This window comes from Eublepharis macularius, chromosome 8 (assembly GCF_028583425.1).
Source record: "Eublepharis macularius isolate TG4126 chromosome 8, MPM_Emac_v1.0, whole genome shotgun sequence".
NCBI classification, from domain to species: domain Eukaryota; kingdom Metazoa; phylum Chordata; class Lepidosauria; order Squamata; family Eublepharidae; genus Eublepharis; species Eublepharis macularius.
This window is the reverse complement of record NC_072797.1, coordinates 37,206,706-37,233,666: the sequence shown is the minus strand read 5'-3', so window position 1 is coordinate 37,233,666 and position 26,961 is coordinate 37,206,706. Positions and strand designations below refer to the sequence as shown.

Sequence of the window (26,961 nt, the reverse complement as noted above, 5' to 3'; positions counted from 1 at the left end):
TTCATCAATATATTCATCAGCATATAGGTGTTCTTATGTCTTAATAGCTGTAACTCAAATGGTTCTCCCCACCCTCAGCTGATTAACATCACTGAAATTGCAATGGACATATGGGTGTTAAAGAAGTTTTTATGAATATTGTTTGTATGGGACAATGTCACAACAGCTTAGCCATTGGTAAGGTAGAGTTGGCAGGCAACAAAAAAAAGCCATTTTAAACTAAGTATAGGTTTAATGCAGCTAAAGTTGAGTATCTAATTTTGATTTGCTCCAGTAAAGCAAAATCCTCCCTGAAAATTTGAAAATTCAATATTCATTAGATTAGGAATTTCAGAGTCTGTGGAATTTTGAGAAAGAATTTTGGAATTTTTTTCCCTACACTGCCAGAGGGAATCTGTTAGAATTTAGATTTGTGATATGGGTTTTGGATTTTTAGAGGCCCCCTCCTTCTTGCATATTTTAAAATATGATTCCAAAAAAATGAAAAGTTTGGGAAAGGGAATGGAAGATTTCACTTTTTGTAGAGGATACAGAAAGGAAAAAAACCTTTTCTCATAATAGTGTAATTTTCCAAGCTTTTATCATGTATCTCGTCATAATGCATTGTGCTTGGTTCCGGGAACCAGCGTCACTTCTAGGAAGCAGCAGCACTTCCGGAGGTGATGTCACTTCCGGAAGTGGCGTCATCATGCATTTCCCATGCGCACATGTGATAACAGAGAGTTCCACCACCTCTTTTCCCAGAAAAAAGCCCTGATAATGACTGAAAGGGGCTGTTGGGTTTTACAGATCAGTTCACTTTTTCCTCAGTTATCTCTTCCCCATTTCCCTTGGCCATTCACTTTACTGAACACACACTATCCACAACCAAACAAATCACCAGAAAGAACACATTTAACCTGGAAAATAAAGCAAACCTTGCAAACTAGAGTTATTTGGTTAACAAAATGTTAACCAAATAACGACAGGGGTGAATGCAAAAGGAAGTTTTGAGGTCTAATTATGTGTCGTTTAGCTGTTTATGTTCTATATAATATATTGTGAAAATAAATCTTAATAATGCTGCACACAAGGAAGAGGTCGGCATATACTGGAGGTGGAATTCCCCTCTACATTTAAAAAGCTTTAAAGCACAAATAAAATAGGCCCAGAGAAGAGACCGGATAGGATGGGAGAGTATGCTATTGCTACGTGCTGCTCTGGGGTGGTTTCACCATGCATCTGCTCAGGACAGAGTTCAGGGAAATTTTATGCAGCAAATATTACACAGAGTCAATAGTCAGTACTCTTCTTCCAAGCTGGCCCATGGAAAACCCACTTCCTCATTCACTCCTTTTTGCAGGACACTCAGTATACCTAAGCTGACGTCATGAGAACAGTAGAGCTGTCTGCTGAAAGGGACCTTTACTAGCAGATCTACTTAAAGTTACCACTCCCAGGTGGGTTAGTAACAATCAAAAGTTCAAGCTAGGAGCTAGAGGGTGCTGTGTCTTAGATATGAAGCAATAGCTGTCTACTGAAATAGGCTCCAAACTAAGTGTAGTCTATATCTCCACAGTGAAACAGCTGAAACTACAGTTCTATTAAAATAGCTATAGTTCTATAAAAGTTCACCCACAACTTCAAATAAATTGTGGAGTCTGTATAAAGCACAAGTGTTCTATAGATATCAATCTCTGACAAAAATCACACTCTAGGTCTAATAACTGCTAAAACTAACAAAACAAGACAGTCAAGATAAACTATTTTAGAATTTATCAAACTCCAAAGAGTCAGTGCAAGAAAAGGGTTGAAACTCGAAAGCTTTTCTGGAACTGAAACTCCAAAGTGAATGCCTCTTATTACAAAAATTTCAAAAGAAAATTGAGGCTTTTCTTTGTTCACCAATTTCTAAAACTCCTATAAACTGGAAAACAGAAAAAAAGATGAATCTTTGGTAAAGCTATTGCTACTCAATGGCTCAGCAAGGGGTTTCAGTCTTATTTCACACATAAATCAGATCAATTGAAACTCAAAATACATTATACATAAGACAAACCGTTTCAAGGCATGGCTGCTCCTTATATACTATGAGAATTATCACTGACCCGCATTTGTATTCTGTATTAAAACACAAAACAGCATGACAGGGAATAATGCACATCCATTCCTTTCCAGCTCTTGAAGAACATTACAGTAAATACAAAAGTTAATGAATCTGACAGCAACTTTTTGCAATGAAGTTCCCTCTACCACAAAGCATAAATTAGTTTCCTATCTAGTTTTACAGAAACTTGTAAAATATTCATAAATTTTGCATTGTTCCAAGTACTCTGAACAGATAACAAATGTTAACATACTATTTAAATGACAACTGGGCTTTAAAACCAGGGCAAGTTTATGTAAGCCTAAAAACTACTTTAAGGTTATAATTTCAAAATTCTTTTAAACAAAATTGAACAAAGTACAAACACGGGGGGAAATCTCAATGAGATAAGCTTTAAAAGAAACTGAAGATGTCCCCAGTGCCTCGCTCTCCTCTACCACTGCTGAGATCCTGATTGCAGTGAACATGCTCCGTTAAACACTGATTTTAGCATACACCTCCTGCAGAATCATCGCATATTTTAGAAATAAATATATACAATGTACAAAGAATGCAGATTCTGCTCTGGAAACTGAGAGGTACAAGTAAGCCTTCAAGAAGAAACAGTTTGGGATTCCTCTATTCTGCAAAACTTTCATATACCTCTTAAGCACCTGCTCTGGCATCAGTAAATCTAATTCTCAACATGGCCCCATCTGTGAATACTTAAATGGCAATTGGGGCCATGGACAGATCTTCCTACAAATCTGAGAAAAACACCAGGTTTGCAGAAAAATATGAAATCTTTAAAAAATATATATTGGGAGGTTAACTCTCCCAAATGACAGAAACAGTGCCTGTAGCTTTAACAAACAACTGCCCTCAGAGGCCATTGCTAGGCAACCACAATAGTATTGCCAGCCAAGGTATGGATTCTGTCAGTAAAAGGCAGAGGGGAGGGCCCTCTCCAACGCTGTTTTGGCCTTTGACAGAAGACTCATCAGGACCGGGCCTGGCAGCCACTATCAGGAAACTTGCTACCACACCACTTCCATCACTCACCCAGGCACAGGTGCTTCCTACTGTTGAATGGCAGCCTGCCCACAAAAGCCAGTGTGGTGTACTGGTTAGAGTTTTGGATTAGGTTCTGGGAGATCCAAGTCTGAATCACCACTCTGTCATGAAAGCTCACTGGGTGACCTTGGATCACTTACAGATTCTCAGCCTATTTTACTTCACAGTGTAAAATGAAAGAGAGAGAGGAGATACAACTGGGGACAGTGACGACAGGAACCTGCGTGTGCACGCACACAAACCGTGCCTGAATCCCCCAGTGATTAAGCCATTTCCAGTGCAACCTGGAAGCGATAGATCGTGACAAGGGCAGATTTTTTAAAAAAATCAGCCCAAAGCATAGCGCTCCTTCTCCCACCAGCCATGTGAGCAGTGGAGGGGGTGCCGCTGGGGATGGGATATAAGCTGCTTTGGGGCTCTGGGGTGTAAGCTGCTTTGGGTCCCTGTTGTGGAGAAAGAGGTGATATAAATAAAGTAAATAATAAACAGCTGAAGATGGGGGGCAGTTTTCTAGGAGGGAAGGAGAAAAAGAAGCAGAAGGGATGATATGGACTGACAGGAGGAATAAAAGAGAAAATAATGTGTGGAGGGGGATGCAGGAGAAAGTGAAATGCCCTCCACAAGTCCTAACAAGTTCCACACCATGCAGATGGAACCAGCATGGAGGTTGGCACTATGAAACTGGGCCCAGCCCAGATAGCACCACACAACTGGGCCTAGCCTAGTGACTTGCACTGTGCACTTTGGGCAGTTTAACCCAAGGAGAAAGGAAGTAGGGAAAGCTGAAGACGGGGGCGGGTTGATAAAGGTAGGTTGGCTGGTGGCGGGGAAGGAGAAAAAGAAGAAGGGAGAATCTATGGGGCTGACAAGGAAAGGAAAGTGGAAATAGCATGTGTGTATGTGCCATCAATTCATTTTCGACTTAAAACATCTCTGTAAAAGAATGCCCTCCAAACTGGTCTTACAAACTGAAGGCTGTGGCTTACTTTATTTAATCTATCCAACCCATGCTGGGTCTTTCTCTTTTGCTAGCATTATTATATCTTCTTTTCTTCTCATGGGGGAGGAAAAAATGAGATGTCCCTCCCAAGTCCTTGTGGATCCCCCGCTTGTCTCCACAGAATATCCATATCTCTTTCCATCATCCCATGTCCTAACAAAATCAGTTCTTCACAGTCCAAGTATTGCTATTTAGTTATGATGTGCTATGGGAAAACATTGTTAACTTTCCCACCAAGGATGGATACAGTCTTTTGTTTTTTCTTGGCTTTCAGTGTGTGTGTTTGTGCTACAACTCCATAGTTTCACATTACTGTTTCATGACAATGCTATTTTTGAAGGCAAACCACAAGTCCTAGGTAGATCAGCTCATGAAATCAATCAAGAAAGCTATTTTTTGAAATCTTATCCATCAATGAGAATAAATGGTATTTACCGTCCCCTAGCCCAACAAAAACACTCTCTGCTTTACACTCAGGCCTTCTGCTACATTCTCATGGCTTCATAACTGTTTTCGAGGTTAAATCTAAACATTTCTTGATCTGTTCCCCAATTCCAGTATTTTTCCCCCACATTCCCTCTTAAAGAATTCAGAATCTAACATAACATCATCATGCAACCAAATATTGTTTTAATTAGCTGGTAACAGCAGGCCATGATGAGCTTGCCCAGGAAGTAAACATAGGAGACTGAATCTGAGATTAATACAGATAATAGATGTTACGAAGACAACCTTGGTATTCGAATAACATAACCTGGTATAAAATCCAATACAAATTGGATTTAAAACCTTACTTTAATATTTTAAAAGTTTGTGCCATTTTAAACAGTTTCTGGCAACAACCTGAAAGCTTGAAAATGAAGCAGAGAAAAGATGCACAACCACTGAGCGCACAACAGCCTATGTTCCACTTGCCTGAGATACTACAGTCCTCCTTTCCTCATTGCTACTCCCATGACGTCAAACATGTTTTGGCTAGCTAGCCCTTGGAGAAAGTGGGGAGGGAGGATCCAAACCATGCATGTACTCAATTCAATGATTCCTGGACAAACCAGCACTGAGCAAAGGGCATGCATGTCTCCGCTGCTCTTCTATGCTCCCAAGACTAGCAGAGACACTCAAGTGAACCAAGGTGTAGTTTATTACTCGTATGTGTGCTAAGGATGTCAATTTCCTGGAGATTTGGGGGCAATGTCTGGGAAAGGGGAACTTGGTGAAGGGAGAGAGCTCAGTGGGAGTATGATACCACAGAATCTGTCCTCCAGAGCCGCCATTTTCTCCAGGGGAGCTAATTTCTACATTCTAGGGATCAGCCCTTCCGGGAGAACTCTAAGTACCACCTGGAGGATGGTAACCCTAGTGTGTGGGCAACTGTATATATCTCAGATGAATTGCAAATTACAAGGTTCACACAGATGGGCAGCCAGTAGAATAACCCCGGAGGAATATATTGTCGAAGGCTTTCACGGCCGGAGAACGATGGTTGTTGTGGATTTTCCGGGCTGTATAGCCGTGGTCTTGGCATTGTAGTTCCTGACGTTTTGCCAGCAGCTGTGGCTGGCATCTTCAGAGGTGTAGCACCAAAAGACAGAGATCTCTCAGTGTCACAGTCAACCCCGGAGGACTCTGAAAATCATTCCTAAATCCTTTGGTGTTCTCACTGCCCATGCATGTTCAACCTTTTCTGCCCCACACCCTCCTCACCTATGAGAGCTATACAGTGCAATCCTATGGTGAGTTACTCCAGTCTAAGCCCATTGAGTCAATGGAATTAGACTGCAGTAACTCTCTATAGGACTGCACTGATAGTCTTGCTTTTTGTGACTGCTTTTCAAAACAACAGCTTAAGTTATCAAGACACTGAACAATGAACTGAATACTTGATATCAGATAGAGGAGGAGAGGGATGCTTGTTTAAAGACAAGGAAAAACACATTACATGAAGTTCAAGCACAAATATACTGTATTTCTCCCCAGCAATGTTGCCCTTGCCTCATTTGCTTCTGTTTATTTTACACCATGGCTCTGAGGAGGCTCCTTCACCAGGCTAATCATTCTGCCTGACTGAAGTAGTAGAATATAAATACCTCATCTGTATGTGGAATCCCACCCTGCAGCCAAGACATATTGGGTGGAATGAAACACTATGTAGTTCCATAAATATTTTTCCCTAACCGTAAAAAAAAAAAACAGTATGCTATAACGGAGATGCAATATAAATGGGAGGCTGGCTATTTAACTCTTGCTGCTTGTGCTATTTTTCCACTGAAAATCTCCACCCACAATCATTTCTATGGTAAAAGTTTTACCCAGCTGTAAGGTACCTTGGCCTGTTGAAAATTTAACTTTAATCATCATCACCCCCCCCCCCCAAGTTAAAGCAACTTGAGAATGCTCGAGCAAAAGAACAGTATGAGGATAAAGAATTACATTGTCTTTATCTTCCCACAACAGTCTTCATTTTAAATTACAGCTCCTGCAGCTGCATTCTGTTAAAACAACTTGGGAAAAATAATTATGGAACTATACATAATGTTCTGCTGTTCCATGGCCAGTTTCATTTTGGAGATATCTCTTCCTGGAGAATATGTTTTTCTACAAGTAGGGAAAAGCCTCCCTGAATGAGGGTGTATTTACACAATTAAGCTTTAGAGTTAATCTTTGGGCATTCTAGCCGTATTCTCTTACAGAGTGTTTTGACACGAGACCTTCAGAGGTGCTTTCATTTTCTGGTGGTACTGCAATCTTCAGCTATCAGATACTACAACCCTTCTGTTTACTTTTCATGAACATTCATCTTGGAAAATAATAAGGAAGAATTAAGATTACCTGCTATTGCTAGAGCTTCTTTCCAAAACTTCAATTCATTTCAAGCTTTGAGTCACTCTCAAGCCAAAAGCTCACAAATCGCAGAGATGCCGTGTCAAGATAACTATGTAAAACAGCCCCTTAGATTGCTACCTGTTTCAAAATATCTGTTAAACGTAAGAACAAAAACAGGGTTGCATTTACCTTTAACTGTTGTTCGTCTAGTGTCTTCTGTGCAGGCACACATTGGGGACTGCACAACTGCAGGACAGCCATGGAGAAAGATTCTCTAGCTCTAAAACTGTAGGAGGTGCTCCCTCCTATTTCAACATGCATGTGCGGGAGTTTTCCCACCTAAACGGCGCATTGTCGGGAGGAGTGCCCCTGTATCTTCAGTTTTCCTGAACCGCTGGAGGTCAACTCTGATAGCTCTCACAGTAGGCCTAGTGCACAGAAGACACTAGATGAACAACAGTTACAGGTAAGTGCAACTTTGTTTTTGTTGTCAGTCTTCTGTGCAGTCCCACATTGGAAGTATAGCGAGGTACTCACCAATGGAGAAGGGTGTGAGAGGCGTAGGTGAACAACAAATGTAGGACAGCCATCCCCATTGCAGCGTCTTTTCTCATATTTGTGTCTATGGAGTAATGTCTGATGAAGGTGCCTGCTGACGACCAGGTGGTGGCTTGACAGAAGTCTCACGGTGGGGTTCACCGGAGAAAGGCAGCCAATTATGCTTGTGCTCTGGAAGAGTTTGCCCTGATCATTACTGGACAAGGTACCTTGGCCTGAATGTAACACTTTCTAATAGCTGCCTCTATCCACCTAGAAAGAGACTGATTAGCAGTGGGGAGGACCTTGCACGGCCCAGAATAAAAAACAAAAAGACTCTTGGATTTTCTGAAAGACCTTATTCTGTGCAAATAATACAAAAAAGATTTTTTACATCCAACTTACGAAGAGAATGTGATTAGGAAAAAACACAGGCAAGATGACTCTTTGTTGTAGATGGAACCTGGAGACTTATCTTAGGAAGAAATTCCAAACTAAGGTATAAGATTACTTTTTCTTGAAAAATTTGCATAAAAGGGGGATCTATGCGGTGAGCAATTAACTCCCCAACTCTCTAACAGGAGTGTGATAGCTATCAGGAGGGCTACTTCCAGGATAGTTATGAGAGGGTTATGACAGGATAGTTATGAGAGGGCCAATGGTTCGAATAGAGGCAGCATGAGCTGTGCTAGTGCAAGTGAAAGGCTGCATTGTGGCACTGGGGACATTCTAGAGGGAAAAATGTTAATTATGCCCTTAAGAATTTGTTTAGAAGCACGGTGGGGGAAAAACTGTCTTACCATCTATCAATTTATGAAAGGCAGACAGCTGCTAGATGGACCCAATTGAAAGGACAGCTAATAGCTGTTTTATTAGTGATAACAAATAGTCAAAGATAAGAGTCAGCGTGTATGAGAAAGGAGACTGTGTAGTGCCCGCCACCCATGTAGCAAAGTAGTTCCACTTATGCCCACAGGAGGACCTTGTGGAGGTCTTGCGAGCATTCAGCATAATCTGGGCTACCTCCTTCAAGAAGGTAGAGGCCTGGGGAACAATAGCAGTGCTGTGACCCTGAGGGTGGATATATTGTCATAGAGAATGTGGCCCTTCTGAAGGAGGTCTGGTACATTTGGCAGGTGTATGAAGCTTCCCTGGGACATGGCCCACAGGGTCGGGAACCAGTCCCAGCATGACCAGAAGAGTGAAATAAAGATACAGTACGTTTGGAAGTGGTGGATTCTGCACAGGACCCTGGGCACAGAGATATAGTGTGGGGGGGCAGGGAGGCAGCATCTCTGTGCGCAATATTTTGAAGGGGCGCCATGTCCACACACCCCCGGGAGTGCCCCCATTCGCCTCTCTGCTCCTTCGCCGCTGCTGCCGCTACCCGTGCTGCTGCCGCCGCCGCCACAACCACCGCCTCCAGCTCAGCGTCCAGCAAGCTGGCAGGAGGCATGGCAGGCAGCGGTAAGGGGCGGTAAAGCGAGCCGCCCTAACTGCGTGAGTGCTCTGGGGGGCGGGAAGCGCCCCTGCGCGATAACATCATGGAAGTGACATTATCGAGCAGGGCCTGGAGGGCAAGGGCACCCTCTCCTGTCCCGGGCGCAGCTAACCCATGCTATGCCACTGCCTGGGCATTAGCAGTATTGGGGGGAAGGCGTACAACAAGTCTTGGCACCAAGGGATTTGGAAAGCACCCCCAGAGAGTTGGGATCTGTGCCTGCCAAAGTGTTGGATGATGCTGCAAAGAGGTCCACATATGGGGTTCCCCATGTTTGGAATATGGGAGATATATAGTTATTATTGATCGACCACTCTGCTTAGGAAGTATGCTTTGTCATTTGTTGTGCCTGCTATATATATTGCCTATGGGAAGACTGGTTCTTATGGCTCACTGCCATAGTTCTGAAGCCTTGGCACATAGAGTCAGTGAAGCTGTTCCCTCTTGCTTGTTCAGGTAGTACAGTGCGGTGTTGTTGGTGGTGTGTACATGAACTCTTGCTGCATAGAATGTTTATATGCCTTCTTGTTTCTGAAGGTGTCCAAGTACGCTGAGAGGAAATATCAATGCACTGCACTCCCCAACCTGTAAGGGAAGATGGAAATGTACGGGAGCTAGATCCCAAAGGACACACCCTTAAGGAGATTCTCACTGTGTGCCCACCAGCAAAGGGATGTGACTATAGATCTGGGAGTGGAAAACTTAAACTGTTGAGAATCTCTGGCCTGGTCGTAGCACCTAAAGAACCAGCTTTGTAAAGGTATCACATGGAGAGGAGCAAACAAAACAACACTAGCGGTAGCTGCCATGAGTCCCAGTTGTCTCTTTATAGACAAGTCTGATTGGAAACAGACTGGAAACAGAGAGCAACTGATTGGAGTGACCCTGACCTATGCAGTGGTAGGAATGGCCTCCCTACCATAGCATTAAACCTAGCCCCTATGAACTGAATAAATTGGGTAAGTGTAAGGTAAGATTTTTTTCCAGTTAATGAGGCCCAAATATGACATACTGTGTATGTTAATGTCAATGTGTTCTAAAAGCAGCTCCTTTGTGCAGGCAGCAAGGAGTCAATCATCGAGGTAGAGGTAGACAGCCCCTTCTACCTGAGAAAAGCAACTACAACAGCCATACCCTTGGTAAAAACATGTGGTGCCAAGGCTAACCCAAAGGAGAGGACAGTATAGAGGATGGCTTCATTTTTGCATAAGTACCTGAGGTATCTCCTGTACCCAGGGTGTATGGCAATATGAAAATACACATTTTAAGATCTATTACAATGAACCAGCAATCTGGTTCTAAGTAATGTATCACATTGGATAGGATTAACATTCAAAATTTCTCGACTTTAATAAACTTATTCAAAGCATGGAGATCTAAGATAGGGTGGACCCCACCATCCTTCCTGTTCACACGAAAATAGTTTTGAGTAAAATTCCAAGGGAGACTTCCTGGGGTACCCTCTGGATAGCATCCTTGGAAAGCAATTCAGAAATGGCAAGATAGAAGTCCTGAAAGGGACATGAAGGAATGTTCCTTGGTAGGGTCAAAGGAGGCAATTCTGAGAAATGTAAACAATAACATTGAATAACAATTTCAAGCACTCAGGCATCATTGGTAATCATGCCCCAATTAGACTGGAAAGAGGTGGGTGGTTCCGTCTTCATTTGAAGGAAAGAGTCACTGGTCTTTTTAAAAAAGAGGGAAGTACCCTTGAATGGAAAATCCTCGATCTTGTGGCGCTTATCCTGTGGCAAGTCAAGAATGACAATGTAAGACAATGGCAGAAACCACAGACCTGGCAGAACAATTGGTTGCATGTTTACCCGCAGACATTTGTTGTTTAGCCAGTCCTGTTGCCTCACTTGCAAAATTCTCACAAATACCTTCTTGTCCTCAGGCAGATCCTAGATATAGTTGGATAGACATTCTCATAAGAATAGACTGTAGGAGCCCATTATAGCTTGAAAATTAGATATTCAAAAATTAAGTGCTGCAGAGGAATAAACCTTCCTGCCTAACACATCAAGTTTGTGTCCCTCTTTGTTCACAGGAGAAGAACAGATCCATAACGGTACTTAGATTGAACCTCTTTGGCCACCAGTGATGATGGTTAAAGAGGAAAGTACAGTACTGTTATTTCAACTTATAATAATTTTTGATCTTGTGAGAAGTGGAAGGTATGGAAGATGGCTTTTCCCAGATGCCGTGGGCAATATTCAGAAGATCCTCCACTGTGGGAAAGATCACAGACATTGGTGAATCTGTGTAGAGAGCCTTTGGTTTAAGTGCCATTGCGGAGACATCTAGTTCTAGAGTTCTTGCCATCCTTAGCATTTGTTCAGAAAAAAGGTAAAAATCATCATTGGGAGATGACAAAGCCACCCCTCTAACCGCCTCCTCAGAAGAAGGATCCGGTCAACTCAGATGAAGTTGAGAGCCTGCTTCTTCCTCCTCCTCAGAATCCGAAAGACTCAGGGATCGAGTCCAGAATCAATGAGATGAAACAGATGGGTCAGTTGGAGCTTATGGGTCACTGGGGCGAGAAGAGGTGTAGCTTGTAGCCAAGTCAGAAGTTCTTGCCAATTTGGTATCTGCGTTGAATAGGCTGAACCCAGTGACCAGGGCATGGATAAAGGAGGAGGTGCACTTGTTAGAATCTAAGTTGGGTTCCATGTCTGAGGCAATGGTTGAACAGGCTGTTGTTGTACAGCTTCTGGATTCGACAGTTGAACAGATGTACTTGCTACCAGAGCCGAGGAGACTCAGAACCAAAAGAGTCAGAACCAATGTTAACAGAACCAATTGAGTTGGATGCATAATAAAGGAGAGTGCAACTCCTCTGTTGGACTCACATCCTCTTATTCCTGATGTAAGATTGGAGTGGGTGGAGGTGAGGGTGTAGAGGGAGCAGTGATGATCTCCCTGACAATAAGCGATGGTGTCAAAGACAAAGAATGGTGGTGTCCACAGAATGAAGAAATAGAAGCCAGTTTCCTGGGATATTTGGTTTTTGTCTTCAACTTCGTCGTAGGTGATTCTGATGCGGTTTGCTCGGAATGGGATGGTTCCGGCAACTGGCACTGGTTTCCATCTTGCGCTTCGGTCGTTGAACAGGTGACGATGTCCTAGATGGGCAAGACTCCACAGGTGGTGTACTTGGAACCGGTGAGCGAGTCTTTGGAACTGAAAAGGGTTGTTCAGATTGGGGGTTGGGTTCATCCTCAGCAGATAGCTCTGCTGCCAGCCTGTCGAAACCTGGCAAAACCATCTCCTACATTACAGCTTTGAGGTAGGAGGCCCAATCAGTCCTGATCTTTGGTTAAATCTTTGATAGTGTCAACAACCGAAAACATTATGCGACTCCCCCAAGCAGAGAAGGCAGAGCTCATGTTTGTATGTATGAGGCAACTTGGTGTCACATTTTGAACACTTCTTAAATAGTGCCTTGTAAGACATACCTGTCTCTATAATATTTTCCTTGATTTTACTGCAGGTGAAGAACATATCTGAAGGCGAAAGATCCGAAAAGTGGAGCAAAGAAGAAAAAGTGATAGAAGAACCTTTCTCAATGGTGGCAAAAAAGGAACTGAGAGATATGGGGGCACTTTGTCAGACAACACATTTCAGCAGGAAAAGTCCTGCGCATTTGTATTGAATAGGGCCAGTGCCCCCTACAGTTTAAAAGCTAGAGAATCTTTCTCTATGGCTGGCCTGTAGCTGCGCAGTCCCCAATGTGAGACTGAACAGAAGACTGACAACAAAAACCTATTTATATATTTTGTTTTAGTATCTTCTTTTTAGTAACCTCTTCAATCAGGCATATTTCATATATATTTTTAGCAGCATCTGTTTGGTAAAAACACTGTAACTGTTGCCTCCCCGCTAATTGCATCCTGTCCCCTTGTGATATATGTCCCCTTCTTTCTCCCCTCTCTCCCCTCCTCTTCTGTATTTGACCTGTTCGGATCATGCATCTGACGAAGAGAACTTGATTCTCGAAAGCTTATGCTACAATAAAATTGGTTAGTCTTAAAGGTGCTACTGGACTCTTTTTGATGTAACTGTTAGATGTGGTGGGGAGCCTGAAGGAGAAACCCATATGATTCGTAAAGCAACTATGAACCTCCTCAAGGAATGCAAAACAGAACATGGGGAAAATTTAACCCTCAATTCCAACAGATGTTCAATATTCCATTACAAAACTCACTTTGTGTGTTCCAAAATGTTTTGGTTTTTCATGGTAGTTATTTTCCCCATCTACCTTTTGGCTGGAATATAAAGGCTAAGGGATCGCTATTCCTACTCATCTCTGATGAAGGGAGCTCTGACTCTCGAAAGCTTATGCGCTGAAAATCTTGTTGGTCTCTAAGGTGCTACTGGATTCAAATCCTGCGGTTCCTCAATCTGGGCCTGAAGCTGCAGATCAAGACCCCAAAGTGAGTTACAACTCTCTTGCAGGAGAGTCCCACAGTCAAGAGGGAGGAGGAAGAAGAGGGTGAACTGAGAGGGGACTGCTTCTTCCCACTGGTGGAAAAAGAAAAGGAAGGAGCTGACACATTCCCTTCTCTCCTCTGCTTTATGGCTCCATTGATTCCTTCAAGAAGGGAGACCCTCTGAGCTGAACTAGACAGCTGCATGTCCTGATGGTAACTCCCATGTGGAAAGTGCCAGACAGGCCCAGTTCTGATTGAGACCACAGCCTGGAGAGAGGAAGGGCTCCTGCCTCCCCACCCGTACAATTATCAACAGTCAAAATGACCCAGGACTGCAGAGGGGTGTTATTTGTTCTAGCAACAGGTTACTTCAGCTGCTGAAAATGGTCCAGGGGGAGGTTGGAGCACCTCAGAATTGTATCAGAATCAGGCCTGCCTGCACTTTTTATATGGGCATTGCCACCCGGACTTTCAGCTGCAGTATTGGCTGTGCAGATTTTTAAAACACTGCTTTGGCAGAAGCTACATCCATAGCACAAGGATGCACTGTGTGACTGAAGGTAAGTTGTAGCAGCCATTTTGTGACAGCCATTTTGTGGCTGTGCCCACCACACTGTGTCAGTATTCCAAATGTGCCCACAGGCTCAGAAAGGTTGAAGACCCCTGATCTAGGCCATCGTAGTAACTGATATAAATACACTAAAATTATGTTACTGAGGAACATATAGTATGTTATGCTTTCCTTCTCTTAAAAATGCTGTCTCATTTTATTTGATAAACGGAAGAGCGAAATGAAAACTTTTTAAATGCACATGTTCACATGTTTCACATTAATTTACTATCTGGGGATTGTCATTACATTCCAACTGTAGCACTGGCCATCTTCTCTTGGCAAGGTTTCCTTTAAAGCAGGCTCCAATTTAATAACAGAACAGTGAAACTTTTCATCACTATGTAAGAAGCTTCACATCTCAAATTTCTGCTTGTCATGCAAAAACAACTGAGAAGAAACAAGTGGCAACAAGCTTAACAAACTATGTAGTCCCCTTACTGCTTCTGGCTCACTACAGAACATGACTATTACTGTTGTCATTGTTGTTGTTTATAGCCCACCTTTCTCACTGAGGTCCAAGGCACATTACATACTACAAGTGAATACAATATAATCAATAGCTAGGACATTCACAGTAAAAATACAACATGATCAAGAACTGGAAGATGCAGTGAAAACAGATACATAGCATAAAGTTGAACACATAGGTGAAATCTTTCTGAATTAAAGTATAATTAACATGACAGCTTTAGCAATGTCCAACTGCCCAGCAGGAGAGTATCGGTATCAGCAGCCGGTACCCAGTAGCCTAGTCTACGACCCTTCCTGTTTCTGGCTCACAATGGAACCTGACTGTTATTGACGACCAATTCTCTGAAATACTCTGCTGAGTATGCAGCGATAACAAAGGAGGAAATAGGGGATGGTGACATATCTTTGTTCAGTTCTGAAACTACCTGCTGTAGTCATACATGAGAATAGCATTACATCATCCTAAATTAATTTTAACATAAGGAAGTGGCACGCAGACAGTAAAAACAGGGTGTCATCTAGCCTGAAGTCAAATGAAACTTTTATGAAAGCTGTCTTCTCTTTCAACATGCCCTTACTTGTGCCCCTGGTAAAGGAAGGATAACCTATTTATTAGTTATCTTTGGGTGGTGTGATGAGTCATGTGCTTTGGCAAAATTTGTGAAATCCTGAATGAGAGACAGCCACAAATCTTGTTTTTCTGTTTCAAGCAGCATTTTGTAAAAAGAAAATACCCACTAGCACAAACAGTAGAGCACATCAAATAACACAGATTAAGAAACATTTTTACATAAATTGAATTATAACAGAAACGGTACAATTAAATAAAACAGTCACGGCAATAAGCATGGAAAACAAGACTCAAAATATCACAGTCAAACAGATGAGCAAAATTACAGCTCAGCATTATATTTAAGAAGCACAAGTTTGTGTCTTTCATAGATACAGCAACAAACACAATATTCTTGGGTCAATGCAAATGACTCAAAATGGACTTTGCTGCAAGATAAATTGTATTGTCAAGGTAGACATGGATTCTTTTCAATGATTTATCACTCCTATCACCTGCACAATGTTTCTAAAAGGCCTTCTTGTAGGGCAGGTGAAATAGTTATTATACATAATCAGCAGAGATTAAAGAACAGGCTTCTTCATTACAAAACACATTTTTTTAAGTGAAACATCAGGAAACAAGTAAAAGGATAACAACTCTCTCACATAAAGCTGAGTCACCAAATAAACCCCTTAATCACTGGTTTGGTTGTTGGTAGTACACTTTAGAAGAAACTTCTTGTGAGTAAAATTTTAAAACAACTCTTATATCTAGAACTAATGGTCCCTTTTTAAAGTGAAAATGAGAGGGACATTGAGCACAGCTGCATATTTCTGAGGGGACAGAAATATTTACAGTAGAAAAGTGCCTTTTTAAAATGGGAAAGTGAAGGGTGTAGGAAAATGTCTAAGCATTATACAGCAGAGTATCTGTAAAATCTTAAACATCCATTTTTATTGGTTCTGAAAATTATCTGAACCCACCTGACTTAATAGGCTTAATAGTGTTTAAACACAGGGAGCCATCCGACATTTTTAAAAAGGGTCGGTTTGTTATAAGAACACGGCTGAACTCCTCTGTTCGTTTGCTCCCCTCTTCCTTCCTTCTCTCCCAATTGCTCAAGAGGTGAGGGTCTCCAGAGTCTCCAACTACAGTAAACCCTTGCCATTCCTGGGGGATCTGCTCCTGGGATCACTGCTAATGGCCAAATCCACAAATACTAGGAGGCAGGGGTCTGCTGCCTCCCAGTGGTATATCAATCAAATTTCCCACAAAGTATAGCAATGTAATGATATCAAATAGCAAGGCAGGAGTAAAAACAAGCTGGGGAGGACTGTGTTATGTGAATAATTAGCAAACTGTGAATAAGGGAAACCTGGAGTTATGAGTCCCCAAATAGAGAGGGTACCATACTACAGTTTGTCACAATATGTGAATTGTTTTCTTCATTTCAAACAACCTACAATCTTGGGAACCTTGCCTCCTTTGATATTTGAGGGGAAGGAAAGGGGAGTGAGGAGCACATGAGACTGAGGATTTCAGAAACATTCTCATAATGAATAAGCTATAGTCGAAACGTTACACACAAAAGTGTTTAATTACTGTACATAACTATAAATTATAGACGAACTTAAGATACTCCCAGTTCTTTTTCCTAATGGCATATCTGAGGAAAAAAACACTACTTTTTAGATATTTTCTTCTGTTCATAAAAGGCAGCAGCATCTAAATCACATGTGTAAATGACAATTAAAAGTTAGAGATTTATTCTGAATAAATCAAATAATTACTTTGATTTGCATTATTTAGTTTTAACATTTGCTTCCATAATCAGTAATCTTTTCTCTTCTTACATTTTTGGATTTATAAATGAGAGTAAACATGTGGCCACCATTCACTGATTTCAGATTGTAGAGCATTTCCAAATAAGAGGTTTAGGATTACATCTACCTTGTACTTGCCTAAAAGTTAGCATTCATCAAATTTGTAATTGTTAAAAGTTCATGGGTTGGAATCAATGACTTCCCTTACACTAAGTGAAGATCTTTACTTCAAACAAAGAGGGCTTTCTTGGACAGAGGAAAATTTGCAACTTGGTAGAAGGGAATTTGCTGGATCCTAGATTTTTTAATATATAGAATATTGGCTTTTGATTATTAATTAGCATTTCTATTGGCAAGTACTCAAAAACTGTGTTACAAGACCTTTTTTCATAGTTTATTTTTCACTTAGACAAAATTAACCAATAATGAGATTGGTTGTGATCATGAATGTTGGTTATAAATTACTAAACATGTAGAAACACAAACTAGTGGGAAATGTAATGATCTCTCTTATTTACCAAAATAATTAAAACAAAAACAAAACTATAATCTTTAAGAATATTCCATGTGAATTTCATCAATTCCACAGCAATTATGCAAGGAAGATTAATAGTAACTAAAAGGACATGAAGAAGACTGGGATGCTTTTGCTGGTATCACACCAAATTAATTAATGCTTAGCAGCTACTAGGGCAAAGCATTTCTTAGTTTGCACCTTCTCAATAGACCTTTTACAAATTGGCAAATTTATTTGCTATGTATCAAACTTTTGTAAGTTGTTTCTGTCCATGATGAATGGAGCCCAAATATTTTTACCTGCTACCATACAGCATCTTCTGGCCCTCTGCTGGATTGTTTTATTTATTTATTTACTTCATTCCCCCTCCCCACTGGGGCCCCAGAATGGCTTACACAATTGCCTCTCCTCTATTTATCCTCACAACAACCCTGAGAAGTAGGTTAGGCTGAGAATGTGTGATTGGCCCCAGGTCACACAGCAAGCTTCCATGGAAGAATAAAGATTCAAACCTGGGTCTCTCTGATTTAGTCTGACATTCTGACCAGCTCTTTTAACCTAGCCACAATCTTATTTTTCCCTGACCTCATCAGATAGTTTTGACCTTCAGGTTTATTCGGACTGAAAGTAAACTGTTTTATCACTGCAAACCTAAGTATTCATAAAAGCAAATGAAAGCTCATTATATTCAGTTCACTGAAGAATATTTTCTCTGAACATTTATTGCTGGAGTAACATGTCAGAACTTAATGCCCCAAAAGGTACAGCACATGTTTTCTGAGTCACTGATTAATATTAGGAATCAGTACATTAGAATAAACCTATCATAGATCTTATCAATTTCTGCTTCAAAACATCTAGATTAACACTATGACAATACTATGCAAAGAACAAACAAGCTACACAAATGATCGGAAAGGTTTATTTAAAATAAATGTCCTGCTCATGCAAATAATAGTTTGATGGGCTTAGCCAAGTCAATAAAGGCTGTTACTCAGAAACAAAGATGGCTCTTTAAAGGCTACATCTATCCTTGCACACCTGACAGACATAGGTAAATCAAAGCTAAATAAACCAGTACTTGATTATACGTAGAATAGCATGGATTGTGTTTTTCTGTGTTTTCTATGCAGCCAAAAAAGTTTCCAAACTGTTCAAAATAAAAATTTCTATAGTAAGCAAGATTCTAAAAGATATAAAGCTACTGTGTGCATGTTAAAAGTAAAATACTGCAAATGTCACAGTTATCCTATCCATGGCTTTCTTAAACTGAAATGGTATGTATCCTAGGATCATTTTATATTGCAAATAGCTTGTACACTGTGTACTGAAATAAAGCCCATATCTCTTGTTACATCAGAAAGCTACACCTCCCACATCTATCGGCAAAGACTGGAGAGCTACATTTGTGGTTAAGCTAAAGGCGGCTTCAGGAGCAACCAACCCTAAGCTTTACTACCACCCCTCCCTCTCTCTCCAACTGCCATGGCAGCCACGTATATAAACAAAAGTAATTTTTATCACCACAATAAATTTGTTCATTCATTCAAACTATTTTAACCAGTTAGTATAAGAGTTGTCCATTCATTCCCCTAATTTATTACCAAAGATATTAAAGAGAGGGAATTGATCCATCTATCTTCTTTCCCTAAAGTACAAGAGATTTTTTTAGATCCAGTTTTAAAACAAGAAGTCTCCTTTTGATTTATTAGTTCCAATGCCCATTTACAGGTTGGGCTTATATAAACTGCAAAATGCTATCTGTACTATCACAGCAAGCGTTCAACATTGGCAAAATATGGCTAGCTATGAATTGTGCTTCTCTATGTTAATTCTGGTGAACTAAAGAGAAACTGTATGTTAGTGACATTTATGTTAGTCTACTATATGCTTCAACCAACCTACTACTGCCATAACCTTGACAGGTGGCATTAGATAAGCCACTCCTCTTAGCCTCAGCTACCCAGGTGTATTGTGAGGGTAATAATAAAACTGACCTTGTTCACCATTCTGAATGGGGTGCTAACCTGTCAAGAAGAGCAGTATGTAAATGTAGTTGTTGTTGTTATAGGCAGCAAAATTCTTATAATTATGTTTGAAAAAAATTATGAAAAGTATCATAGTAATTGATAGCGCAAGATTCCCTCATATTTCCCTGTGTATACTGAAATATTTTCTTTCACAATTGTTTTCCTCCTACAAAGCAAACATCTGCAGACATGCTTGCCTTTCCTTGCCTGAACACTTCACAACCTATTCTACTCCAAACCATTCACTGCAGAATATTCTATATCATCACAGTAATTCAGTCATTGACATCGGGCGGGGAGTCTTCCCCTTTGTTTTCAGTCCCTTTCCCCCAGACTCAACTTCCTCCAGAAATTTTTCTCCATTCATCTTTCCCACAGCTCCCTGCTTCCTTTACATGCACCCTATACGCTTGCTGCTACCACCACTCTTCTTTCATTTGCTGCTTTTTCTTGCTTGGATTTATTCTCCCAGACAGGATCATTTTTTAGTCCTTTTTGCCCTCAGGACCTGCCATCCTCATTGCAATTCCTTCCTAGTCCACCTGCAGGGTTCTGTGATAACAGAGCCAACAATCTGAAGGGTCCTCAGAGATAAGCTAGTAGTTACCTATCAGTGTTTAGAAACCTAAAAACTTAGGATACACATAATACCTACTGTGCAGCAAATGCACTGAAAATCCTATTTTTATATTAATGTCAACTAGTATATCAACGAATCAGTGCTGATGCATCAAGGCCTGTCTTGCTCAAGCAATTAATGCTGCCACTCTCTCCTTCATCTGGGAAGCCATGCATTTCCAACAAGGCATCCAAGATGGATGCCTCCCTCCCATTTCAGACACCAAGCAGAGGGAGTGCTTTGGTTCCTAGGCAATGGAAGAGAAGGGGCAACAGTAGCAACAAAACAAGTGGAAATGGGTGACAAACAGCAGCATATCTATTATCAGTCTCCTCATGTTATACAGTCAGACGTTAATACAAAAACGAAATGCCTACAGGATGTTCACAGCACAGAGAATTCTCTCTATATATATTACCAGTATCTTTCACTTGACTGGCTGTTATATGGGGGGGGGGGGGGGCGGTTAGTATGTGTGCACAAGTAACAATATATAGAGACAGGGAAATCTTCAAACTGAAGCAGCAGTGATAAGAATCTGGGAACTTGACTGTTGGGAGTTTAAAGAGTTTAGTCTTGAGGGTATTGATGGAAAAGCAGAAGCCATGCCTTACATGCACACATGCATATTCACATATGCGCACTGCCTCCATCTACATATTACATAGCCTCAAATACTGACTATATATTTATTTATTGAACAAGGGCTGGGATGGGATATTTTTCTACAGATAAACTTTTAAACAAGCCCATCATAGACTGGTAAGGATTAGAAAGGGAAGAAAGGGAGCACAGTCTTGTACGACAGTGTCCTAGAGTCTGCATACAGTGCTAGAAGCTTGTCCTGATGCTGGAAAAGCCATCCATCCCATGTGCTCTGTATTCATAAGCCGTGGAGGCTAAGACAAGGGCAGGATCCCATTTCTTTCAAGATACATACTCAAGGACTTGGAAATTGGGAATACAGCAACAACCTGCACCATGCTGAACACAAGGAGAACTCTTTTACCCTTGGAACTTCTTAAGGTCCAAGGCTCTGAAGCGTCAAACACAAATAAATTCCCAATAGATGAGGAACACTGGAAGAAAGGACTGACATGTAGAGTAGGTGACCACCTTCCCAAGAATTATGATTAGCAATGACAGAGCCAATGCAGTATTATATGCTTTTATGTTCTAAAACCTTAATATGTTGTATGACCCTTCTGTAATCAGAAAGCATATTCAATATTAATACTTTAGAACACAAAAGAATCAAAAACATTGCTTGCTTCTAGCATTGCTCTTGTTCTGATGTGATATTAGAACAGGTTATTAATAGCTTGCATAGTAGACATTCAACAGTTTCAACTGTTTCCAAGCAGCATAGTTTGTTCCCAGTCGGGACAAAATGCCATGTAGCTATCTATTCCATCCAAGAAATGGGCCTGCAGCCTCTACATAGAGTGTGTACTTCCTTACCCACTAACTTTTCTCCGACACAGCACTTTGGGTAAATTTACTTTGTAATGTAAAAAGACTGACATCATAATCCTATTTACTATTAGCCAATGTTCATCTTCCTGACAATTTAATTTAAACATTAAGATTTTTATATGGCTAGTTGTGGTATACCTCTGGGATCTATGCCAGATAAAGTTAATTTGTTATGCAACTTAAGGGGCTGGAAATCCAGGTGTTTCCTTCCTGAATCCTGAGCAAAAAAACCCCCTTCAAATAAATACACTGTTCATCAGAACTACAGACTCACCAGGCTTCCAATAGTGAAATTTACATCATTTCTAGTTCAGGAAGGCAGATCAATAATTTCAGAATACTCCCAAAGTACTATGGATTTTTATTTTGTGGAGATCCTATCAAATAGGCAGAAGGCTATTACAGATTTTAACTATGGCTAACTTTTTTATTTCAGAGAAATAAAAAACTAACAGCATTATATTTAAATGTGTACAGATTTGTGTACAAAAAACTAACAGCATTATATTTAAATGTGTACAGATTTTTGCAAGCATGAGATTTAAAGCAGCTGTCTAAGACCTAAACAAAAGGATTTTGTAAAAAATATGTGGGCACTCCTAATCTCTCACAATTGTTCCACCTATGAAAGTAGATCCAGAGGAGTTAGCCGTGTTAGTCTGTAGTAGCAAAACAGTAAAGAGTCCAGTAGCACCTTTAACACTAACCAACTTTATTGTCACATAAGCTTTCGAGAGCCACAGCTCTCTTCATCAGATGCAACAAAGTTATCTGCTAAATCTTTTCTGTTTCTCTTGGCATACCCACAGTAAACACTTATTGACTCTCTTATTGATTAGCTGGGCATGTTTGTTTGTTTATAGGTACATAGTTCTTACTGCATTTATATATACATATTAAATGTTATTTTAATGTTTTTAATGGTTTAATATCTGTTCACTACCTTGAGGATTCTGCTTGGGTGAAAAGGTGGCATTTAAATGTTTTACATAAATAATAAAAATAAATTTTAGCTAGTGAAAATTTGAATTACTAACAAGCCATGATCCACAGCTCTCCTCATAACTGCCTATAGCTAGATACTGGCACAGAAACGTTTCCTTCTAGGAAAGGAAAATGCTACCTGCTGCTCAAGTTGCCTTTTAATGCACAGGTACGTGAAAGTGAGCAGCCTGGCATACTGTTGATGCAAAGCTGCCTTTTCCATACAAACATGGCAGAACAAGTTATCTCTTTTCCTTCCCAACCCTTACAACTTTCGGCTTTACCATAAATGCCCTGAATTATGTAAATATTCACCAGCCAACAGGAGCTTTGTCACTAAAAGCTCCATAAAGGTGACAATGGGGAAAATTTTTGAAGCAAACAGAATACTGAACATTATCTCAGTGTTGTAAGGAATGGAGAAAGTAAAGTAAAATGGAACTGATGAGAAAGGGTGGAGCTTGTCTCACTTTTGACAACAGCTGCAAGCTTCTTAAAGCTTGGCAAATACTCTACAGAAATACATATAAGAACAATGGAGGTCATTTTGCTGCACTGTCAGTTTAAAACATAGTTAGGACCAAAATCCATTTTTAGAGGAAATTTATACAAATCTAGACACGAATAATTAAAACACACGGCAAAAAGAGAGAGAAAACTATGAATGCCAAGTACTGATACCCATAACCAACCTCACTATTCACCCATTTGTTGCGGGTGACAGCCAGCACTCAGAAAAGAATGCTCTTAGATGTTCTCTGAAATAAAATGCTAGGAATTATTGAACTACATAATTCAAGAGTAAACTTCTATTACCAATACACAGATACGACGTTAGTGGTCATATTAAATTGCAAATGCAAAAACATGCAGACCCGTGCCCTGCTGAAAGTGGCTAAAATCATAAAGCTGAATAAACTTAGCCAAAGGTAAAGAGGCACAGACTGCACCCAGAGTTCCCAACTGGACAAGAAATCATTTACAAATAATAAGCATCTGCCTGGATCCATCAGAAAATATCCACTGACTGAAGAGATTTCCATTGGTAGAGTGGGCCTTCCTCACTACAAGACAAAAAAACTTTCTTGAAATGCTTCTCTTTGGGGGACAGGAAACACCTAGGAACAGCTGTAAGGAAGAATTGTAGGTCTGCAATGGAATAAGGGAATTGGCAATCCCCCCTCCCTCTAGTTAGTGAGTAGAAATCTTCCAAGGAATCCAATGTAACTACACCTACAATTAAACTAAGCCTTAAAGTTTATATGAGGAAAAGCATGAGTTGCTAATATTTGGTTCGTAAACTGAACTGTGCTTCTTCAAACACATTCCCCCCACCCCAATCCCTTCTAGCAGATGACAAATACATGCAAGTTATGCTCATCTAAATCTACTGGGTTTTGTTGTCCTGCCATTTTTTTTCCTTTACCAAAACAGAAGTTGTAGTTCACATCCTCACATTTTATATGCGAATTTTTGCAAAATATGCACAAATTAATGTACTTTTGGATTTATTGAGGAAAAAAATGAAAACAATTCAATTTGAATTCTGTCATTTTATTTTTAGTGAAAGTGCAGAAAAGTCAGAACACATCCTCAGGGCACCTTATTAAGAAAAAGGGCCAGACTGGCAGAATAGTTTCAAGTCATACGAGTTTTTATTTTACTTCATTTATAGCCCAATTTTCTCCTCAGTGGGGATCCAGTGTGGGTTGCAATATTATCCCTTTTGCCATTTTATCTTCACAACAATCCTGTAAAGCAGGTTAATCTGAGAGTCTATGACTGGCCTAAGGTCACCCAGCAAATTTCCATAACAGAGTGGGGATTCAAACTTGGGTCTCTCAGATCCTAGTCCAACGCTGTAACTACTACATAATGTCGACTCTTAAACACAAAATTTTATCAGTCATATTTTCTTCATCATTTTTAACTGTATGATAGAATCAAGTACTTTGCTAGGAAAACAAAACGTTCCGCAGCTAACCAACTTGTGTATGTTTTTTAAATTAGACAACTTATAAAAATTAGAAATTACATAACTCTTGATGTCTCTTTATAAAATACTTCTTCAAGTATTCTTCAGAACATTAAACTAAAATTTATACAACCAAATCTCACTCACTGTTATTGTTGTTTCAATCTCTCCACCACCATCACCACCACCACCACCACCACCTGTATTTAAGGTAGCTTTAAGCCCCCAAGCAAAAGAAAGTCAACAAAGCGATAAAAATAGCATGAAACTCAAAACAATGAAGCAGGAAGTATGAAAGAAATATTTACCAGCATTACAAGCCATTCAGCTACTGTACTTGGTTATCTATTGTTTACATTTTTAATATATTTGTAACATAAAGATGACAGGCAAGGAGGCACAAAAGCTTCCTCCTGACTCAGTTTTTACCTTTGTGTTCGACGAAGCCTGTTTCCACTCCTTAAATGAGGCAGAGTAAAGTTTGAGAGAACAGTCCAAAAGTTTGGATCAGACATATCCATTGTCCTCTCTTTCTCTCTCTCTCAAGAAGAGAAAAGAACTAAGAAAGGAACGCAATCCGCAGCCTGATTATTCTTTTCCCCCGCCGAAAATGTAAACATTAAACTTTTCTTAAGAACCACTTCCAAGCACAGCAAAGTAGCTGGGTTTTTTTACACTTCCTTAATAGTTAGCAACTTTCATTCCCGAAAGTCTGAAAAAATCTTCTTTGCTCTTCAGTCTACAGTCGCCGGTAGGTACGCTGCCAAGCAGTAAATAATAATTACAATAGTTTTAGCCTCCCGTTGTGCTGAAAACCCCGTCCTTGTACGTGTGATTCAACCACTAAGGTACTTGGTCATGTTTGGGAAATACCATTTAGATGAAACAGAAGGGGGAGCCATAATTTTTGTTTCCTTTTATAGTTCTCTTCGCTATCATAACTATACGCTTCGGATGAAGAAACATCATTACTCAAACATTCATTTTTCGTCACTGTTCTATAATAAAAAATGAAACCTTAAAGCTCACTTAAAGATTGCACCCCCAAGCATTTTTAGAAATGAGCTCAACTTTCAGAGACTTTTCCAGGACTTAAACCTGTCACCTTTGATCTCCTCTTCCTGATTACGGATGGGGCAAAAACGAAGTCAGGATCTTTTTTAGCACAAAAGTAACCCCAACACACACACCCCGGCAGCGAAAACTTCATCTACTACAATTAAATATTTCTCACAGCATTCTTATATCGTGTGATACAGAGATCTCAGCAGCAGATTTTGTGGAAGAGCAGGCAGGATATGCCATCTTGCCCAAACTGGAGGGCAGTGGCAACAATTTATGAATATTTCCTCCCTAAATGCCATCGTATTTTTCCATGGGCAAATATCAAACCTGGGAGAGAAGGCTGTGAAAACAGCTTGGGGGAAATGGAGGTAGTGAGTTCCTCTGCCCAGCCTGCAAAGATTGTGGTTCCAGCAGCTATTTAAAAACCAGAACAGTGAAAATATTTCACTGATGCCAATGTATCCAGTGATAGTTACTCAAAGCAAAAATACACTTCATAATGCCCCCCTAAGAAAGGAACATCTAATATGTTCAGTTTGTGCCTAAAATCAGAAATCAGGGAATTTAAATATTATCATATTGAAAATTACACTAGTGTAAATATCTAATTTTGAGTAGCAGAAATGATCCTGCTCACATGCTGAGGCTTGATCTGTAATGAGCAAGACTGAGACGCCAGTAATGTGGACGAGTGCTCAGCCAATGCATGGGAAGTGTGACAGCAGACTTCTTGCAACTAGAACTCTCCACCCAGTACAACATTAAAAAATTCAGGGTGGGGCAGAAGAAACTATTCAATGAATACAGCTACACACCCCATACTTTCTTCCACTTCCAAGCACCTTGATACTTCACCCACTCATTAGTCCCAAGACAAACATCATTTTATCTACCGAGTCAGTGCAATATAGTGGTTGGAGTGTCAGACTAGGGACTGGAAGACTGAGTTTTAAATCCCCACTCTGCCATAAATCTCACTGAATGAAGGTGGGCCAGTGACAGGGCTCGTGGAAGGATAAAACAAGAAAGGAAAAACCCTATATACTGCCTGGATCTACTTGGTCCCCACTTAATTATTTTGTCCATTTTTCTACTAACTTTCCAGAAAAGCTTGAAACAGCTTTCAATAACTAAATCCACAAAATCACTCCATAAAAGAAATACTCATAGTGCATTATAGAAATCAACCAGCTGCTTACACCTACACATGTAAGCAAATTAAGTGGGAATGAAATGGTAAAATGCTGAGGTGGTAAAATGGACTCATCACATTAGACTGCAGGTCGAGGATCACATTTTGGAATGTTCTGTCAAGAAAAGGCAGGGGGGAAGGGGCAGGGCTCTTTCCAGGACCTTTGAGGGAGGACTCATTGGGGCTAGGCCCAGAAGCAACCACCAG

At 40.4% G+C, this 26,961-nt stretch overlaps 1 protein-coding gene across 2 annotated transcripts in view; it reads right to left on the bottom strand.

Moving 5' to 3' along the window:
* The window catches only part of LOC129335200 (microtubule-associated serine/threonine-protein kinase 4-like), a 325,787-nt gene that overhangs the window by 141,026 nt on the left and 157,800 nt on the right, over window positions 1–26,961 (bottom strand). The window contains exon 1 of one of the 2 annotated variants that reach the window (XM_054987642.1): window positions 24,927–25,312. The exons of the other annotated variant lie outside the window; for it this stretch is intronic. Within the exon in view, the coding sequence (XP_054843617.1) occupies window positions 24,927–25,018 (92 nt within the window). The 5' untranslated portion in view covers window positions 25,019–25,312. Of the gene's footprint in view, window positions 1–24,926; window positions 25,313–26,961 lie in introns of those variants that run through there. 2 annotated transcript variants of the gene reach the window in all.